The 18,688-nt window shown below is 23.6% G+C and overlaps 1 protein-coding gene across 2 annotated transcripts in view; it reads left to right on the top strand.

Moving 5' to 3' along the window:
- The window catches only part of LOC117175128 (transmembrane protein adipocyte-associated 1 homolog), a 53,713-nt gene that overhangs the window by 33,161 nt on the left and 1,864 nt on the right, over positions 1–18,688 (top strand). The window contains exons 5-7 of one of the 2 annotated variants that reach the window (XM_033364704.1): positions 5,213–5,273; positions 8,461–8,647; positions 13,394–13,523. In XM_033364704.1, the coding sequence (XP_033220595.1) occupies positions 5,213–5,273; positions 8,461–8,647; positions 13,394–13,523 (378 nt within the window). Of the gene's footprint in view, positions 1–5,212; positions 5,274–8,460; positions 8,648–13,393; positions 14,420–18,688 lie in introns of those variants that run through there. The other variant, XM_033364703.1, reaches the window with a different exon arrangement.

The following is an 18,688-nucleotide window of genomic DNA, read 5'->3' as shown; positions in this document are numbered from 1 at the left end:
TTACTTTCCTAAAAAAAGAATACTTTCAAAAAAATTTCTTAGATTTTTAAACAAATTGATAAATTTTCAACTAAAATTGTACATTATTCACTGGAATAGTTGATTTTTAAACTAGAAAGATGAATTTTTAACTAAAAAAGATCATTTTTGAAACAAAAATTGACGAATTAAGTTTTTAGTAAAAAAAAAAAATTGAATTTTCAACCAAAGAGATGAATTTTTATATAAAATTATTGAATATTCTATCGGAATGAATAAAATTTTCAGTTGAAAAAACTACTTTCCTAAAAAAAGACTGACTATAAAAAAAATTTGTTAAATTTTCAAGCAAAGTGATTAACTTTTAACTAGAATTATGAATCATCGACTGGAATAGTTGATTTTTAAATTAGAAAGATAAATTTTAAACTAAAGAAGATCAGTTTTCACACAAAAATCAACCGAAAATTGAATAATATAATTTTTAGTGAAAAAAAATTAATTTTCTACAAAATAGATGAATGCTTATCTAAAACTATGGAATATTCAAATATAAAAAATGAAATTTTCAGTTGAAAAATTACTTTCCTAACAAAACAAAAATTACTTTTAACCAAATTTGTTAAATTTTCAAAAAAATTTCTTGGATTTTCAAACAAAGTGATGAATTTGCAACTAAAATTGTAATTCCTAAACTGAAATAGTGGAATTTTAAACCAGAAAGATACTTTTTCACTAAAATGGTTGATCTTTAACTAAAATAATTAAATTTTTGACCAACAAACTGAATTTTCTATCAAGAAGATTAATTTTTAGAAAAAAAATGAATTTATCAACTAAAAAATATCATTTTTCAACCAAAAATTGAATAATTAAATTTTTAGTTAGAAAGCTTAATTTTAAAGCGAATAGATGACCGTTTATCTAAAACTAGAGAATATTCAATTTTAATGAATTAAATTTTCAGTTTAAAAATTACTTTCCTAAAAAAAAAATACTTTCAAAAAAATTTCTTAGATTTTCAAAAAAAGTGATAAATTTTCAACTAAAATTGTGAATTATGGTCTGGAATTGTTGATTTTTAAACTAGAAAAATGAATTTTTAACACAAAAAAAATATTTTTCACACAAAAATGGATTAATTAAATTTGGATTTAAAAAATATGAATTTTCAGCGATAGATAAATTTTTATCAAAAATTTTGGAATATTCAATTGGAATTAATTAAATTTTTCAGTTAAAAAAAATATATTTTCCTGAAAACAACTTATTTTGAAAAAAATTGGTTAACTTTTCAAACAAAGTGATGAATTTTCAATTAAAATTGTAATTCCTAAACTGAGATAGTGGAATTTTAAACCAGAAAGATACTTTTCAACTAAAAAGATTAATCTTTAACTAAAATAATTGAATTTTTGACCAACAAGCTGAATTTTCAATCAAGAAGATTAATTTTTAGAAAAAAAAATGAATTTTCAACTAAAAAATAGCATTTTTCAACCGAAAATTGAATAATCTAATTTGTAGTGAAAGAAAGGAATTTTCAACCAAATAGATGAATGTTTATCAAAAACTATGGAATGTTCAATTTTAATTAATCAAATTTTCAGTTAAAAAATTACTTTCCTAAAAAAAAATCACTTTCAACAAAATTTGTTAAATTTTCAAACAAAGTGATGAATTTTCAACTAAAATTGTTATTCATTCACTAGAATTGTTGGTTTTTAATCTAGAAAGATGAATTTTTAATAAAAAATATAATTTTTTAAGCAAAAATTGAATAATTTAATTTTCATTTTAAATAATGAATTTTCAGCCAAAGAGATGAATTTTTTTTCTAAAATTTTGGAATATTTAATTGCAGAAGGTGAACCAGAAAGGTGAATTTTCAACTAAAATATTGAATCTTCAACTAAAATATTGAATCTTCAACTATAATAATTGAATTTTTAACCAGCAAGATCAACTTTCAATTGAAAAGATTAATTTTTACCAAAAAAGATGAATTTTCAAATTAAAAAAAAAAAAACAATTTTTTTGTACAAAATTTGAATAATTAAATTTTTACTAAAAAATAGTTACATTTTCAAACAAAGGTTTAAATTTTCAACTAAAATTGTACATCATTGACTGGAATAGTTGATTTTTAAACTGAAAGGATGAATTTTTAAATAAAAAAGATCATTTTTAAACAAAAATTGAAGAATTAAATTTTTTTGAAAAAAATTGAATTTTCAACCAAATAGATGAATTTTTCTATAAAATTATTGAATATTCAATTTTAATGAATTACATTTTCAGTTAAAAAATTACTTTGCAAACAAAAAATTTTGTTAAATTTTTAAACAAAGTAATGAACTTTCAACCAAAATTGTGAATCATTGACTGGAATTGTTGATTTTTAAACTAAAAAGATGAATGTTTAACAACAAAAAAATCATTTTTCACACAGGAATTGAATAATTAAATTTTTATTAAAAAAAAAATTAATTTTAGCTGAAGAGATGAATTTTTATCTAAAATTTTGGAATATACATTTAGAATGAATTAAATTTTCAGTTAAAAAAATTACTTTCCTAAAAAAAACTTATTTTTTTCTAATTTGTTAAATTTTCAAACTAAGGATGAATTTTTAGTTAAAATTGTAATTCCTAAACCGAAATAGTTAAATTTTTAATGAAGAAGATTAATTTCTAGAAAAAAGATGAATTTTCAACTAAAGAAATATAATTTTTCAACCTAAAATTGAATAATTTAATTTTCAGGGAAAAGAAATGAATTTTCAAACAAATAGATGAATGCTTATCTAAAACTTATGGAATATTCGATTTTCACGAATTAAATTTTCAGTAAAAAAAAATTACTTTCCTAAATAAAGTTTTTTTTTAAATTTATTATATTTTCAAACAAAGTGATGTTTTTTTAACTAAAATTGTAAATTTTAAACTGCAATAGTTTAATTAAAAATTGGAATGAATTAAATTTTCAGTTAAGAAATTTCGTTTCTGAATTTTTTTTTAAATTGTTAATTTTTCAAAAAAAAGGGATTAGTTTGCAACAAAACTGGAAAACCAAAACTGAAATAGTTTAATTTTAAATGATTAATCTTAAACTAGAATAATTGAATTTTTGGCCTAAAAGAGAATTTTTCAATCAAGACGATTAATTTATACCAAAAAAAGATTAATTTTATACTAAAAAAGATATTCTTTTGACTGAAAAGTGAATAATTTAAATGTTAGTAAAGAAAAAAAAAAGAATGTTCGGCCAAAGAGATAAATGCTTATCTAAAAATATGGAATATTCACAATCAGAGTAAGTTACATTTTCAGTAAAATAATTATTTTCTTTTAAAAAAAGATTTTTTTCTTTAAATTTGTTAAATTTTCAAACAAAGTGATGAATTTTCAACTGAAATTGTAAATCTTTAACTAGAATATTTGAATTTTAAACCAGAAAGATGAATTTTCCATCAAGAAGATTAATTACTACCAATTTAGATGCATTTTCAACTAAAAAATATCATTTTTCAACGAAAAATTCAATAATTAAATTTTTAGTTAAAAGAGCAAGAATGTTCAACCAAAAAGATCAATTTTTATCTGAAACCATATAATATTCAATTGGAATAAATTAAATTTTCAGTTAAATAAATTACTTTTCTAATAAAATAAGTTAAATTTTTAGTTTAAAAAATTACTTTTAAGAAAATAGATAAAATTTTAAACGTAGTAATGAATTTTTAACTAAAATGATAAATCTTTATCTAGAATAATGGAATTTTTAACCAGGAAGATTAACTTTGAATCAAAAAGATTAATTTCTACTGAAAAAGAATTATTTTTAACTAAAAAATATCATTTGACAACCAAAAATTAAATAATTAAATTTTTATTTAAAAAATGTCCAATCGAAAAGATAAATCCTTATCTAAAACTATGGAATATTCAATTGGAATTCATTAAATTTTCAGTTAAATAAATTACTTTTCTAAACAAAAAAAAAACTTCTTAAAATTTTTTTATTATTTTTAATTAAAGTGATGAATATTCAACTGAAATTGTAAATCCTAAACTGAAATAGTTTAATTTTAAACTAAAGATATGCATTTTTAACTAAATTTTTTTAGATTCAACTAAAATAATCGAATTTTTAACCAGCAAGTTGGATTTTCAATCGAGAAGATTAATTTCTACAAAAAAGATGAATTTTCAACTAAAAAATATTTTCCAACCAAAAATTCATCAAATAAATTTTTATTAAAAAAAAAATGTTCAACCAAGGAGATGAATTTTTATCTGAAATTATGGAATATTCAATTGGAATTAATGAAATTTTCAATTAAAAAAATTATTTTTGGAAAAAAAAAAAATTTTTTTTTAATTAAAAATTTTTTTTCAAACAAAGTGATTAATTTTCAACTAAAATTGTAAATCCTACAATGAAAAATTTTTATTTTAAATGCTTAATCTTTAACTAGAATGTTTTAATTTTTGACCAACAAACTGAATTTTCAAGTAAGACGATTAATTTCTACCAAAAAAGATGAATTTTATACAAAAAATGATAATCTTTCAACCGAAAGTTGAATATTTAAAATTTTAGTAAAATAAATGAATGTTGAAGCAAAGAGATAAAGTTTTATCTAAAATTATGGAATATTCAATTAGAATTAGTTAAATTTTCAGTTAAAAAAGATTAACTTTCTGAAAAAAAACTTTTTAAACAAAAATTGTTAAATTTTCAAAGAAAGTGATGAATTTTCAACTAAAATTGTAAATCCTAAACTGAAAATTTTAATTTCAAATGATTAATCTTTAATTAGAATAATTGAATTTTTGACCAACAAGCTAAAATTTCAATCAGGACGATTAATTTTTACCAACAAAGATTAATGAGAATTTTTTTTTCTAAATTAACTCCAAAAATTTCAAATTTTATATATTAAAAATACCTTATTTTATACAAATTATTAATAAAAGTTTATAGTTTCAATGTTAAAGTTTAAAATTCAAGAGTTTCACTTATAGTGTTTTTATTTGCAGCTCAGTTTTTATTACTTCAAATAAAACAATTTTAGCTTTAGAATTCGATTTTTTAAAATTCATTGGCCTTGAAAAATGTTTGCGAAATGGGAAAAAACGGGGCATTTTTTTCATTGATAATAACGGCCACCCTAAAATTGTAAAACTACATCTATTTTTCTTGAACATTTTTTTTATTGTTTTTACAGATATACTTGTTGATACTAATATTACCGTTTACGCGATTGCGAGAGAGATTAGCCTTACCAAGTAAGTTTTACCAATTTACATATATTTATTATTTGAAGGTTGACAGTACAGACCTAGAGAGCCAACTTCTTTTTTAAAAATGTATTTATTTATAAAAAAAAATCTTGAAAAATCAAATGCAAGTTGTGATAAAAAGATTTTTTAATACAGTAATAGAAAACAAAACTGATTTAAATTTTATTAAAAATTTTAGCGTCACGCTAAATTTGGATTTTCTCGGAACAGAATAATTTGTCGCTTCTGTCAAACATTTATTCTAATTTAGTTTCCCCGTATCTCAGGAGGAAGTATCTATTTTTGTGTAAAATTTCAATTTCTACGAGTTCACTTTTTTAGATCGAATTTTTTTTTACCATCATTCTGAAATTAAAAATCTCGCGTGTAAGTTTTTATTTTTTTATTTAAACTAAAGATTACTTTTTGTATCGCAATCCGCAGCCTAACTTATCAATTATTGAATCGCAATCCGCATCATAACTTGGTCCAATTTTTTTATCGCTATCCGCAGCCTAATTTGTGCTAATTTTATTATCGCAATCCACAGCCTAACTTTTTTCTAAATCGCAATCCGCAGCCTGGCTTGTTCCAAATTTTTTTTGTAATGTTCAACCTAGCTTGTTCTCATTTTGTATCGCAATCTGCAGTCTTACTTGTTCCATATTTTCTAGTCGCAATCCGCAGCCTGACTTGTTTCAGTTTTTTAAATCGCAATTGATTAATTTTTTTAAATCGCATTCCGCAGCCTAACTTTTATCAATTATTTAATCGCAATCCGCATCATAACTTGGTCCAATTTTTTTATCGCAATCCGCAGCCTAATTTGTGCTAATGTTATAATCGCAATCCGCAGCTTAACTTGTTCCAAATTTTTTCATCACAATCCGCATCATAACTTGGTCCAATTTTTTTTAATGCAATCCGCAGCCTAACTTGTTCCAATTTTTTTATCGCATTCTGCAGCCTAGCTTGTTCCAAATTTTTTTATCGCAATCCGCAGTCTAACATGGTCCAATTTTTTGTCGCAATCCGAAGCCTAGCTTGTTTGATTGTCTTATTGCAATCCGCAGCTCAACTTATTCAATTTTTTTATTGAAATGTTTAACTAACTTGTTCTTATTTTGTATCGCAATCTGCATTCCAACTTGTTCCAATTTTTATTGCAACTCGCAGCCAGACTTTTTCTAATTTTGTATCGCAATTTGCAGTCTTACTTGGTCCATTTTTTTAAGTCGCAATCCGCAGCCTAACTTGTTTCTGTTTTTTAAATTGCAATCTGCAACCTAACTTGTTCCAGTTTTTACTAATCGCAATTAATTAATTCTTTCAAATCGCGTTCCGCAGCCTAACTTGTTCCAATTTTTTTTCTATCGCAATCCGCAAACTAACTAGGTCAAATTTCTTCTTGCAGCCCAAATTACTTAAATTTTGTATCGCAATATGCCACCTAGCAGCCTGACTTGTTCCAATTTTTTATCGCAATCCGCAGCCTAACTTTTTCTATTTTTTCAATTCGCAATCCGCAGCCTAGCTTGTTTGAATTTTTTTTATTGCAATCCGCAGCCCAACTTATTCTAATTTTTTTTGCAATTTTCAACCTAGCTTGTTCTTATTTTGTATCGCAATCTGCATTCCAAACTTGTTCCAATTTTTATTGCAACTCGCAGCCAGACTTTTTCCAATTTTGTATCGCAATCTGCAGTCTTACTTGGTCCATTTTTTCAAGTCGCAATCCGCAGCCTAACTTGTTTCAGTTTTTTAAATCGCAATATGCAACCTAACTTGTTCCAATTTTTTTAATCGCAATTAATTAATTTTTTTAAATCGCATTACACAGCTTAACTTGTTCCAAATTTTTTTCCATCGCAATCCGCAACCTTACATGGTCCAATTTCTTATCGCAATCCGTAGCCAAACTTGTTTGAATTTTTTATTGCAATCCGCAGCCCAACTTATTTAAATTTGTTATCGCAATCGGCAGTCTAACTTGCTCCATTTTTTTAAAATCGCAATCCGCAGCCTAACTTTTTCTATTTTTTTAAATCGCAATCCGCAGCCTAGCTTATTGGAATTTTTTATTGCAATCCGCAGCCCAACTTATTCAAATTTTTTATTGCAATTTTCAACCTAGCTTGTTCTTATTTTGTATCGCAATCTGCATTCCAACTTGTTCCAATTTTTATTGCAACTTGCAGCCAGACTTGTTCCGATTTTTTATCACAATCCGCAGCCTAACTTGTTTAATTTTTTTTTCGCAATCCGCAGCCTAGCTTGTTTGAATTTTTTTATTGCAATCCGCAGCCCAACTTATTCTAATTTTTTATTGCAATTTTCAACCTAGCATGTTCTTATTTTGTATCGCAGTCTGCATTCCAACTTGTTCCAATTTTGTATCACAATCTGCAGACTTACTTGTTCCATTTTTTAAAATCGCAATCCGCAGCCTAACTTGTTTCAGTTTTTTAAATCGCAATCTGCAACCTAACTTGTTCAATTTTTTTAAATCGCCATTTATTAATTTTTTTAAATCGCATTCCGCAGCCTAACTTGTTCCAAATTTTTTTCCATCGCAATCCGCAACCTAACATGGTCCAATTTTGTATCGCAATCTGTAGCCAAACTTGTTTGAATTTTTCATTGCAATCTGCAGCCCAACTAATTTAAATTTTGTATCGCAATATGCAGCCTAGCAGCCTGACTTATTCCAATTTTTTGTCGCAATCCGCAGGCTAACTTGTTCCATTTTTTTTAATCGCAATCCGCAGTCTAACTTGTTCTATTTTTTCAAATCGCAATCCGCAGCCTAGCTTGTTTGGATTTTTTTATTGCAATCCGCCGTCCAACTTATTCAAATTTTGTATTGCAATTCATAGCCAAACTTTTTCCAATTTTTATTGTAAATCGCAGTCAGACTTGTTCCAATTTTTTTATCGTAATCCGCATCCTAACTTGTTAAATTTTTTTTTAATTGCAATCCGCAGCCCAACGTGGTCAAATTTTTCATCGCAATCCGCAGCCTATGGCCTGTTTTTAATCAAAACTGTTGGGCTTAAATCAGGAAACACATATTGGAAGAATTGCAGAATACTTTTTTTTCGCTCTCTTGAAAAATTCCGATATTATTGTTTACCTAGTTCTGTACTGCCACTCTTCATTTATAGATTCACTAAACCTAGATTTTATTTGACAGACAAAAAAAGTTTCTACGTTTACGCGGGAGTTTTAGCAGCTTTGAATCTGGTACAGTCAATAGGAGCTGGACTTCTAAATTACACTCAAAACCTGGCGGGTCTCTGTGTTGTGGATGTGACTGCTGCAATTTACTTAACTCTATTCACGCCACTAGTTTATCATACATTCTTATCAGAGTTCTTCGGGTGAGTTTTTTAAATATCTATTTTTTAATTTTACAATAAGTTCAATGATAAATTTTCAATTAAAAAAATCAATTTTCTACGAAAAAAGTCAAATTTTCCACAAAATATATGAATTTTTAACTAAAAAATATTATTTTTACCCCCAAATTCAAATAGTTAGATTTTCATTAAAAGAAATTCATTTTCAATAGAAAAAAATTTTTTTTATAAAAGAGTAAAGTCCTCAAATAAAGCCGATTAATTTTAATCAAACAGTTGCATTTTTAACAAAAAAATTGTTTTAGCATAAAATTTAATTCTTCCATATTTCGTTAAATTTTTATATTTTTGAGTTGAAAATTCAACTATTTGGGTGAAAATTTATCTATTTTTGTAGGAATTGAATTTTTTGGGTTGAAAGTGAAAATAATTTTTTTTAATCCTTTTTTCAATTGATTACTTACTATTTTCGTAAAAAAAAAACCCTTTCTTTTAAATTTAACTCTTTTCTTGAAAATTATTATTTTTCTTGCTGAAGATTTATTTCTTTGTTTGAAAATTCCTTTGAAAATTCAAATCTTTACTTAAAATTTTTTTTTGTTTTGTAAAAAATTTTTTTTTTCTTAGTAAATTCTTCTTCTTGGATACAAATTAATTTTTTTATGTTAAAAAGTAACTTTTTTATTTGAATTTTTTTAACTGAAAATTTGAATATCCAGTTTTTGGTCGAAAATCTAACGTTTTGATAGAAATTTAATCTTCTTAGCTGAAAATTTATCTGTTTAGTTGATTGAATTATTTCATTTTAGTTGGTTAAGAATCAATGTTTTCTAGAAAATGTAACTATTATGTGCATTTTAAGTTTAAAATTGATCTGTTATAGTTTTAAAATTATTTTTGTTTTGTTTGAAATTAATGTATTTTGTTAAAAATTGGTCTTTTTCGATAGAAAATTAATCTTCTGCCTCAAAAATTCAACTATTTAATTAAAAAATAATTTTTTAAGATTCATCTTTTTAGTTAAAAATGTATTCCTTTAAGTGTAAATTTAACTATTGTGTTAAAAATTGTTTTTCTTTCAGTTTAACATTTTTTTAAATTAAAAATTGAACTATTCTGTTTTTGATCAAAATGTGTCTTTTTTAGGGAAGAATTCATTAATTTTGTTGACAATTTGTCTTTTTTTTTGTAGAAAATCCTATTATTTAAAAGTTTATTTCTTTAGTTAGAAATTAAATTATTTAATTAAACATTCAATTTTTAATTAAAAACTAGTTTTTTTATTAAAAATATTACTATTCGATTTTGACTTAAAAATTTATATTTTATAACGGAAAATTCATTTCTTTGGTTAAAAATTTAACTATTTTATTGAAAATTTTTTTCTGATTGAAAATTAATCTCTTGGCTTAAAAATTCAACTATTTAGTTAAAAAATAGTTTTTTTTTGTTGAAGATGCATTTTTCTAGTTAAAAATTGATTTCTTTAACTAAGATTTAACTATTTTATTTTTTGTCGAACGAAAATCACGTATTTTGTTGAAATTTCATCTTTTTGTTTAAAAATGCAACTATTTGGTTAAAAATTAAATTTTGTTGTTGAAGATTTATCCGTTTCTTTTAAAAATTAATTTTTAATTAAAAATGTAATTATTCTACTTACGCCTAAAGATGTATCTTTTATAATTAAAAATTAATTTCTTTGATTCGAATTTTAATTATTTCATTGAAAATTCGTTTGCTTGTAGTTAAAAATTTATTTTTCGAATTGAAAATGTAACTATTCGAATGTTGACTGAAAATTTATTTGTTTTTTAGTTGAGAATTAATGTATGTTGTTTGCAAGTGTTCTTTTTAGGTAGCAAATTCGGTTGAAAATTCAACTATTTGGTTACAAATTAATTTTGTTAGTTGAAAAGTCATCCTTTTAGTTAAAAATTTACATTTTTGGTTGAAAATAAAATTTCTTTGTAGAAAATTCGTTTCTTTCTTTTTTTAGTGAAAAACTAACTTTTTACCTGAAAATGTAACTATTTCATTTTTTTCTTAAAAATTTATTTTTTATAATTAATACTTCATTTCTTTGGTTGAAATTTTGACTATTTTATAGGAAATTCGTTTGCTTTTGGTTAAAAATTGATTTTTCTAATTGAAAATTTAACTGATATTTTGTTGACTGATCATTTTTTTTTTTTTTAGTTGAGGATTCATGTTTTTTGTTTGATAATTTGTTCTTTTTGGTAGAAAATTCATCTTTTGAGTTGAAAAAATATTTATTTTGTCGAAAATTCGATTTTGCTTTAATTAAAAATTAATTTTCAATCGAAAATTTAACTATTCCCTTCTTTGCTTAAAAATGTATATTTTATCAATAAAAATCAATTTATTTGGTTCAAAATTCAATTATTCAATTAAAAAATAGTTTTTTCAAGATTCATTTTTTTAGTTAAAAATTCATTTCAACTTAAAACTTAACTGTTCTATTTTTGGTTGAAATTTTTTTTTTAGTTGAGAATTCATTTATTTTTTTGTAAATTTGTCTTTTTTATGGTACAAAATTAATCTTTTTTGTTGGAAATTTTACTAATTGGTTAAAAATTTATATTTTTTGTTGAAAATATATCCTTGTAGTTAAAAATTTATTTTTTAGGTTGAAAATATAATTATTTTATTGAAAATTAAATTTTTTTCATTCAAAATTAATTTTGGTTGAAAATTTGTATTCTATAGTAGAAAGATCGTGTTTTTTATTGAAAATTTAACTATTTGATTAAAAATTATTGTTTGTGGTTGAAAATTTATACTACAAAATGTATCTTTTATCATTGAAATTCAATTTCTTTGGTTGAAATTTTAAATATTTTATAGAAAATTCGATTGCTTTTGATTGAAAATTTATTTTTCTAATTGGAAATTTAATTGTTCTATGGTCGAATGAAAATTGATTTTTTTTTAGTTGAAAATTCATGTTTTTTGTTTTAAAATGTGTCTTTTTTGGTAGAAAATTCATCTTTTGTGTTGAAAATTGAACAATTTGGTTAAAAATTCATTATTTTTGTTAAAAGGTCATCCTTTTAGTTCAAAATTTGTTACTTTCGTTAATAATATAATTATTTTATCGAAAATTCATTTTTTTAAATTTGATATTTATTTTTTATCATTAAAAATCAGTTTCCTTTGGTTTGAAATTTAACTATTTTATTGAAATTTTACTTTTTTAAATGAAAATTTTACTGTTTTTTTGTTGATTTAAAATATATATTTTTTAGTTGAAAATTGATGTATTCTGTTCAAAATTAGTATTTTTTATAGAAAATTAATCCTTGGGTTAAAAATACAACTATTTAGTAGAAAAGTAGTTTGAATAGTTGAAAATTTTTTTTTATTTGTGAATTCTTGTGTTTAGTTACAAATTTTTCTTTTAAAGTAAAAAGTTCGTCTGTTTTGTTGAAAATGTAACGACTTTGTTAAAAATTTATGTTTTTGTTTGAAAATTTTTCCTTTTAGTTAGAAAGTTGAGTTCTTGGGTTAAAAATATAATTATTTTGTTGAAAATCGTTGTTTTTTTTCGTTAAAAATTAATTTTTTATTCGAAAATGTAACAATTCCTTTTTATTTAAAAATGTATCTTTTATCATTGAGAATTAATTTCTTAGGTTGAAAATGTATCTATTTGATTGAAAATTTCGTTTCTTTTGTTGATAGAAAATTTATATTTTTAGGTTTAAAATTGATGTATTCTGTTCAAAGTTTTTCTTTTTTTTATATAGAATATGAATGTTTTGGGTTCAGCATTCGACTTTTTAGTTAAAAAGTAACTTTTATTTGATGGTGAAGATTCATATTTTTAACTAAAAATTAATTTCTTTTTGGTTAAAAATAAATCTGGTTGAAAATTGACATATTCTGTGCAAAATTAGTCTTTTTTTATATAAAAAACTAATCTTCTGACTTAAAAATTCAACTATTTTTTTAAAAGAATAGTTATTTTTTCAATTTATTTTTTTGTTGAAGATACATTTTTCGAGTTAAAAATTCATTTCTTTAACTGATCATTTAACTATTATATTTTTGGATGAAAAGTTCATCTTTTTTATTCAAAATTTAACTACTTGGTTAAAAATATAATTATTTTGTTGAAAATCATTGTTTCTTTTTTTTAGTTAAAAATTAATTTTTCAATCAAAAATGTAGCTATTCCCTTTTTATTAAAAAATGTATCTATTTGATTAAAATTTTCTTTTTCTTTTGTTGATAGAAAAGTTTTTCTTTTTTTTTTTGAGAAAATGAATGTTTTGGATTTTTCGTCTGTTTCGAGGTTTATTTTTCTAACTGAAACTGAAACTTTTCTTATTTTTGAAAATTTGTCTTTGTTAGTTCGGAATTTTTGTGTTTTGTTGAAAATTTAACTATGTGTTTAAAAATGTAACTATTTGGTTAAAAATTCATTTTGAGTTTAAAGAAAACCCGTATTTTTTGGAAAGATTCGACTTTTTTTTTAGTTAAAAAACTCATTTTTCTCTGTTTGAGAACTCAACTGTTTGATTTGATTTTTTTCTTTATTGAATGAAAAATATTTTTCGATTAGTTTTGGTTGATTATTCAAATAATTTGTTGAAAATTCTTATTTTGTTGTTTAATTCGACTGCTTTTGATTGAAAATCTTGACCTATTAGGTCTAAGGTTGTTTTTATATCTAAAAAAAAATGTAGAACAGTCAGGGAAAATAAATTCCAATCCGTTCCGTTTTCTTTTTTTTTTTTGCAGAGTGTCACAACCATCAATCATGTTCTCCTACAAAGCGCAGGTGGACGACGCGATGGAGGAAGACACAGTGTCGCTGCCACATCAGCAAAGTTTTTCCTCGTTGAAAACTGACAGCGACTACATTTATCAGGTCCATGTTCCATCTTTTCACTTGCCTTTTCACGACTCCCAAATTGCTAAAGCCTCCTCGCCTGCCAAGCAGACGAGCTCCCTCTATTCACTGACTTCCAGAAAAAATCCCAAGTCCGCTAATACCAGTCGCTATAGCTCCCAAGTAACACTCTACGGAACTTCGCCAGGTGCCAAGACTTCCGGTAAACGTATCTCTGTCCGACAAAGTACCCCAGACCTCGGAAAATACACCCTCGTGAGTTCAGGAACTCTGGGAGATCCGCAAAAGAGCGCTCCCAATTTGAATTTGGAGGGTCCGAGCTGGAAAACGCGTTCAGTCTCTTTGATCAGATCAGGTGATGGTCTGTCATCGATTTTATCGCCAACTGCGCACAGTCATTTTACGTACAGATCAAAATTCGCTGAAAGTGCAACTCACTTTTTATCAGGTTCGAGTAAAAGTAGTTTAGAATCCGAGCCTTCAGCGGTTAAGCGACAGAGTTCTAAAGCGATTCCAGAAGATAAAGAAGAAGCTAAGTCTTCCCGAGCGGAGACTTCGAAAAAAATGTCCCTAGCGGAAAATTCGGGGAAAATGTCCCTAGCGGAAAATTCGGAAAAAATGTCCCTAGCGGAAACTTTGGAAAAAATGTCCCCGGCGGAAAGTTCGGGGAAAATGTCCCTAGCGGAAAGTTCGGAAAAAATGTCCCTAGCGGAGACTTCGAAAAAATTTCTTATTGCGAAGACTTCGGAAAAGTCTTCGCCACTCGAAAGCAGTCTTCAGAGTCTTCTGAGTGGCGAGTCTCGCGAATTGAAAGGGAAAGTTGATCCGACAAGGATAGATGAGAAAAGTGTCAGGCTTTTAGAAGACAGAAATTCTGACTCGGAAAACTAAATGCGGTTATTTCAGAATATTTTTTTAAAAGTTTTATCAAAGGTGGCGCGATTTGGTTCTTACACTTTTACTTAAAAACCCCCGTACGAGTACGAAAAATAGTGTAAATAGAGATATTTTTACCGACTTCATGTCGAACGAATTTTTTTTATTATTATTTTGTTTGTTTGTTTGAGACGTACTAAAATACTGAGACTGAATCTACTTTTTAAAATGTGATAATTTATTTTTTTTTTTAATTCGGAATAACCAGGGCTGCCACAATGTTACTTTTAGTCACTTTTTAAAAAAGAAAAGGCACTTTAATTCATCTCATTTTAGATTTTATCAAAAAAAATCCCCTATTTTCAAGAAAGTTCCCTTTTTTATTTTATTTTTTTATTTAAAAAATTTTTTATGGGAACTGAATTATTAGAACCCAATAATAAAATCCATCTATTCTTGTTTCAAAACGATTTTTTTAAAGTTTACTATTATGTTTTCGGTGCGGAATTCATCTTTTTTTCGTTAAAAATTGTATTATTTGTTTGAAAATTTACTTATTTTATTTTAAATTCAACTTGTTTGCTAAACAGTCGTCTTTTTGGAGAGAAAATGACATTTTTTGACAGAAAAGTCATATTTCTTGTTTGATTGTTTTTTTTAATTCAACTATTTGGTTAACAATTGAACTTTTTTGTTTGAAGTTCGTCTATTTTGTTTTAAATTACAACTATTTCTTTAAAAATGTCTTTTAAGAGAACATTTAAAAAAATTTTCAGCAGAAAAAATCCGAAAGATTTTAAGACTTCTTTTTTTAATTTGGCAGGATTTAAAAAACAATTTAGGAAAAAATTCGATACATTTTAAAAGATATTTACAGATTTTGAAAAAATGTAAAAAAATAATTCAAAATTTGAAAAGATTTTGAAAAATTTCAAAGAAGCTTGAGATCTTTACAGATTTTAAGAGAATTCGTAATAATATTCCAAATAAAAACAAATTTTTATATATACATAAGAACTAAACATATATATTAATTTATAAAAAAAATCGAGTGAGTTGAAATAAATTCAAATAATTTTTAATACGAAATTCTTTTATTTATTTTTTTTTTGTTAAAAATTTAATTATTTTTTATTTAAAGTTCAACTATTTTGTTAAAAAGACATCTATTTTTATTGAAAATTCAACTTTTTTGTTTGACCTTCTTTTTGGAGAAAAAATGAATCTTTTTATAAAAAAGTCATCTTTCTTGTTTGAAAATTATTATTATTTTTTTAAATTAAACTATTTGGTTAAAAATTGAACTTTTTTGTCATAAATTCGTCTCCATTGTTTCTATTTACAATTATTTCTTTAAAAATATCTTTTAAGAGAATATTTTTAAAGATTTCCAAGATTATCATCAGAAAAAATCTGGAAGATTTTAAGGCTTTTTTTAAGTTGGCAGGACTTAAAAAATAATTTTAAAAACATTCGAATCATTTTAAAAGAAATTTACAGATTTTTAAAAAATGTACAAAAAATAATTCTAAATTTGAAAAGATATAGAAAAAATTCGAATCATTTTAGAAAATATTTACAGATTTTGAAAAAAATGTCAAAAATAATTCAAAATTTAAAAAGATTTCGAAAAATTGCAAAGAGAATTTAGATCTTTAAAGATTTTAAGAAAATACGTAAAAATATTCGAAATAAAAACAAATTTTAATATATAAATAAGAATTAAACACTTATTAATTTATAAAAAAAAGAGTAAGTTTAAATGAATTCAAATAATTTTTAGTGTGGAATTCATCTTCTTTTTCGTTAAAAATTGTATCGTTTGTTTGAAAATTTAATTATTTTATTTAAAATTCAACTATTTTGTTAAAAATACATCTATTTTGGTTGGAAATTTAATTTTTTTGTTCAACATTTTTCTTTTTGGAGAGAAAATGAAATTTTTTGACAATAAGTCATATTTCTTGTTTGAAAATTATTATTTGTTTGGTTTATTTAAAAATTCAAGTATATGGTTCAAACTGGAAATTTTTGGGTTCGAAATTTTGAAAAATTGATTGAAAACTCCACTTTTTGGTTAAAATTTTTAATTTTTTGTTAGGAATTCGTCTCTTTTGTTTGAAATTTCAACTATTTGGTTCTAAATGTCTTTTAATAGAATATTTTAAAAATTTTACAAAATTGTCAGCAGAAAAAATGCGGAAGATTTTAAGTTTTTTTTCTTTCATTTTGCAGGAAAAATAAAATGATGAAAAATTTGATTCATTTTAAAAAATACTCACACATTTGGAAAAAATGTCAAAAATAATTAAAAATTTGAAAAAATTTTAAAGAAAATGTAGATTTTTAAACATTCTATAATAAACTTTTGAAGATATTTAAGCATTTTGAAAGATTTTAAGAGAACATATAAAAATATTTTTGAAAAGAAAATTATTTTTTTTGGTGGAAAAGTCATCTTTCTTTTTTGTTTCAAATTTGTCTCTTTTCAAAATTTTTAGCAGAAAAAATCTGGAAGATTTTAAGGCTTTTTCTTTAATTTTGCTGAATTAAAAAATAGGAAAAATTCAAATTATTTTGAAGGATATTTATTCATTTTGAAAAAATGTCAAAAATAATTAAAAATTTGGAAAGATTTCAAATTTTTTTAAAGAAAATGTAGATTTCTTAAGATTTTAAAATAATATATAAACAATACTCCAAAGAAAAACAAATTTTAATGTATAAATAACAATAAAATACTCAATAATTTATAAAAAATCGAATAGCTTGAAATGAATTTTATTATTTGTTTGAAAATTTTATTATTTAATTTAAAATTCAACTATTTGGTTAAAAAGCCATGTATTTTGGTCATTATATTAACTGTTTAGTTAAACCTTCTTTTGTAATAGAAAATAAATGTTTTTGGTTGCAGGTTTTTTTTTTTTTTTTTTTTTTTTTTTTGAAATTTCAACAATTTTATTGAAAACTCATTTATTTGGTTAAAAATTCAACTTTTGTGAGAAAATTTGTTTCCTTTGTTTTATAGTGTAACTTTCTGGTTCTAAATGTCTGGTTAAAAATTATGTTTTTAATTTAATTTTTTTTAATGCACCTTTTTGTTTCAAAATTAATTTTTATTTTTGAAAATTAATTTTTTTAACTGAAAATTTAACTATTTCATCTTTGCTTTGAAATGTATCTTTTTAGTAGAAACTTGTACTAATTTGTTTAAAAAAAATCTATTTTATTGAAAATTCATAATTTTTTTTAATTTCATATTTTTTAGTTAAAATTTCATCTTCTTTGCTTAAAGGTGCAACTGTTTGGTGCCAAATGCAACTTTTGGGTCAGAATTTTTTTTATTTTCGTTGAAACTTAATTTTTTCTGGTTAAAAATGAACTTTTTTTGTAAAAAATTGATCTTTTTGGGATTAAAAGTCCAATTTTGTTCTAAAACATTCGACTTTTTAGCTTAAAAATTAGTCTGTTTTGGTTTAAAATTGAACTATTTGTTGGAGTTAAATTTTTTTTTAATTGAAAATTTAACTATTCAATTTTGGGTAGTCAAAAGTTAATCTTTTTATACAAAATTTATCTTTCTATTTTAATGAAAATTCGTCTCATGTGGTAGATATTTCATCCTTTTTGGTTAAAAATGCAAATATTCGGCTACAAATTAATCGTTTATTTTGTTAAAAAATTTAATTGTTTTGTTGAAAATGTTTTAAAATTAATCTTCTATCTTTTTTTAGTAGAAAATTCAAATTTAGGTTCCAAATTCATCTTTTTTGTAGATATGGCAATATTAAAAAATTAAAAAATAGAAATTTAAAGCGTTTTATATTGAATTAAATATTGTATCTATATTAATTTTATTAAAAAGAATTTATTCTTCTGTTTAAAAAAAAAAACCTATTTACCCTGTTTTGAGAGTAATTTAGGCTTTGAGGTCTGTAACATTAAAATTTAATTTATTTCAATTGATCGTACGACTTTGTTGAAAAAATGCGATTTTTAAAGATTAGTGAGATTATGAAATTGTTTGAATTGGCTTAAAAATTCAACTGTTTTTCATTGAAGTTCAATCTCTTTTATTTGAAAATTTAACTATTTGTTTTAAAATTCAATTATTTGGTAAGAAACTAATGTTTTTTTTTTAATATTCAACTGTCCTTACGAAAATTATTTTTTGTTTATATAAAAAATTCGATTTTATTGATAGAAAATTCACCTTTCTAGGTTGAAAATAATATTTCTTGTTGGAAACTCAACTGTCTTTTTTAACATTCGTATTTTCGGTTTAAAAATGGAACTATTTGGTT

Source organism: Belonocnema kinseyi, chromosome 6, assembly GCF_010883055.1.
Source record: "Belonocnema kinseyi isolate 2016_QV_RU_SX_M_011 chromosome 6, B_treatae_v1, whole genome shotgun sequence".
In the NCBI taxonomy this organism is placed as follows: domain Eukaryota; kingdom Metazoa; phylum Arthropoda; class Insecta; order Hymenoptera; family Cynipidae; genus Belonocnema; species Belonocnema kinseyi.
This window is presented reverse-complemented; position numbering and strand designations above follow the sequence as displayed.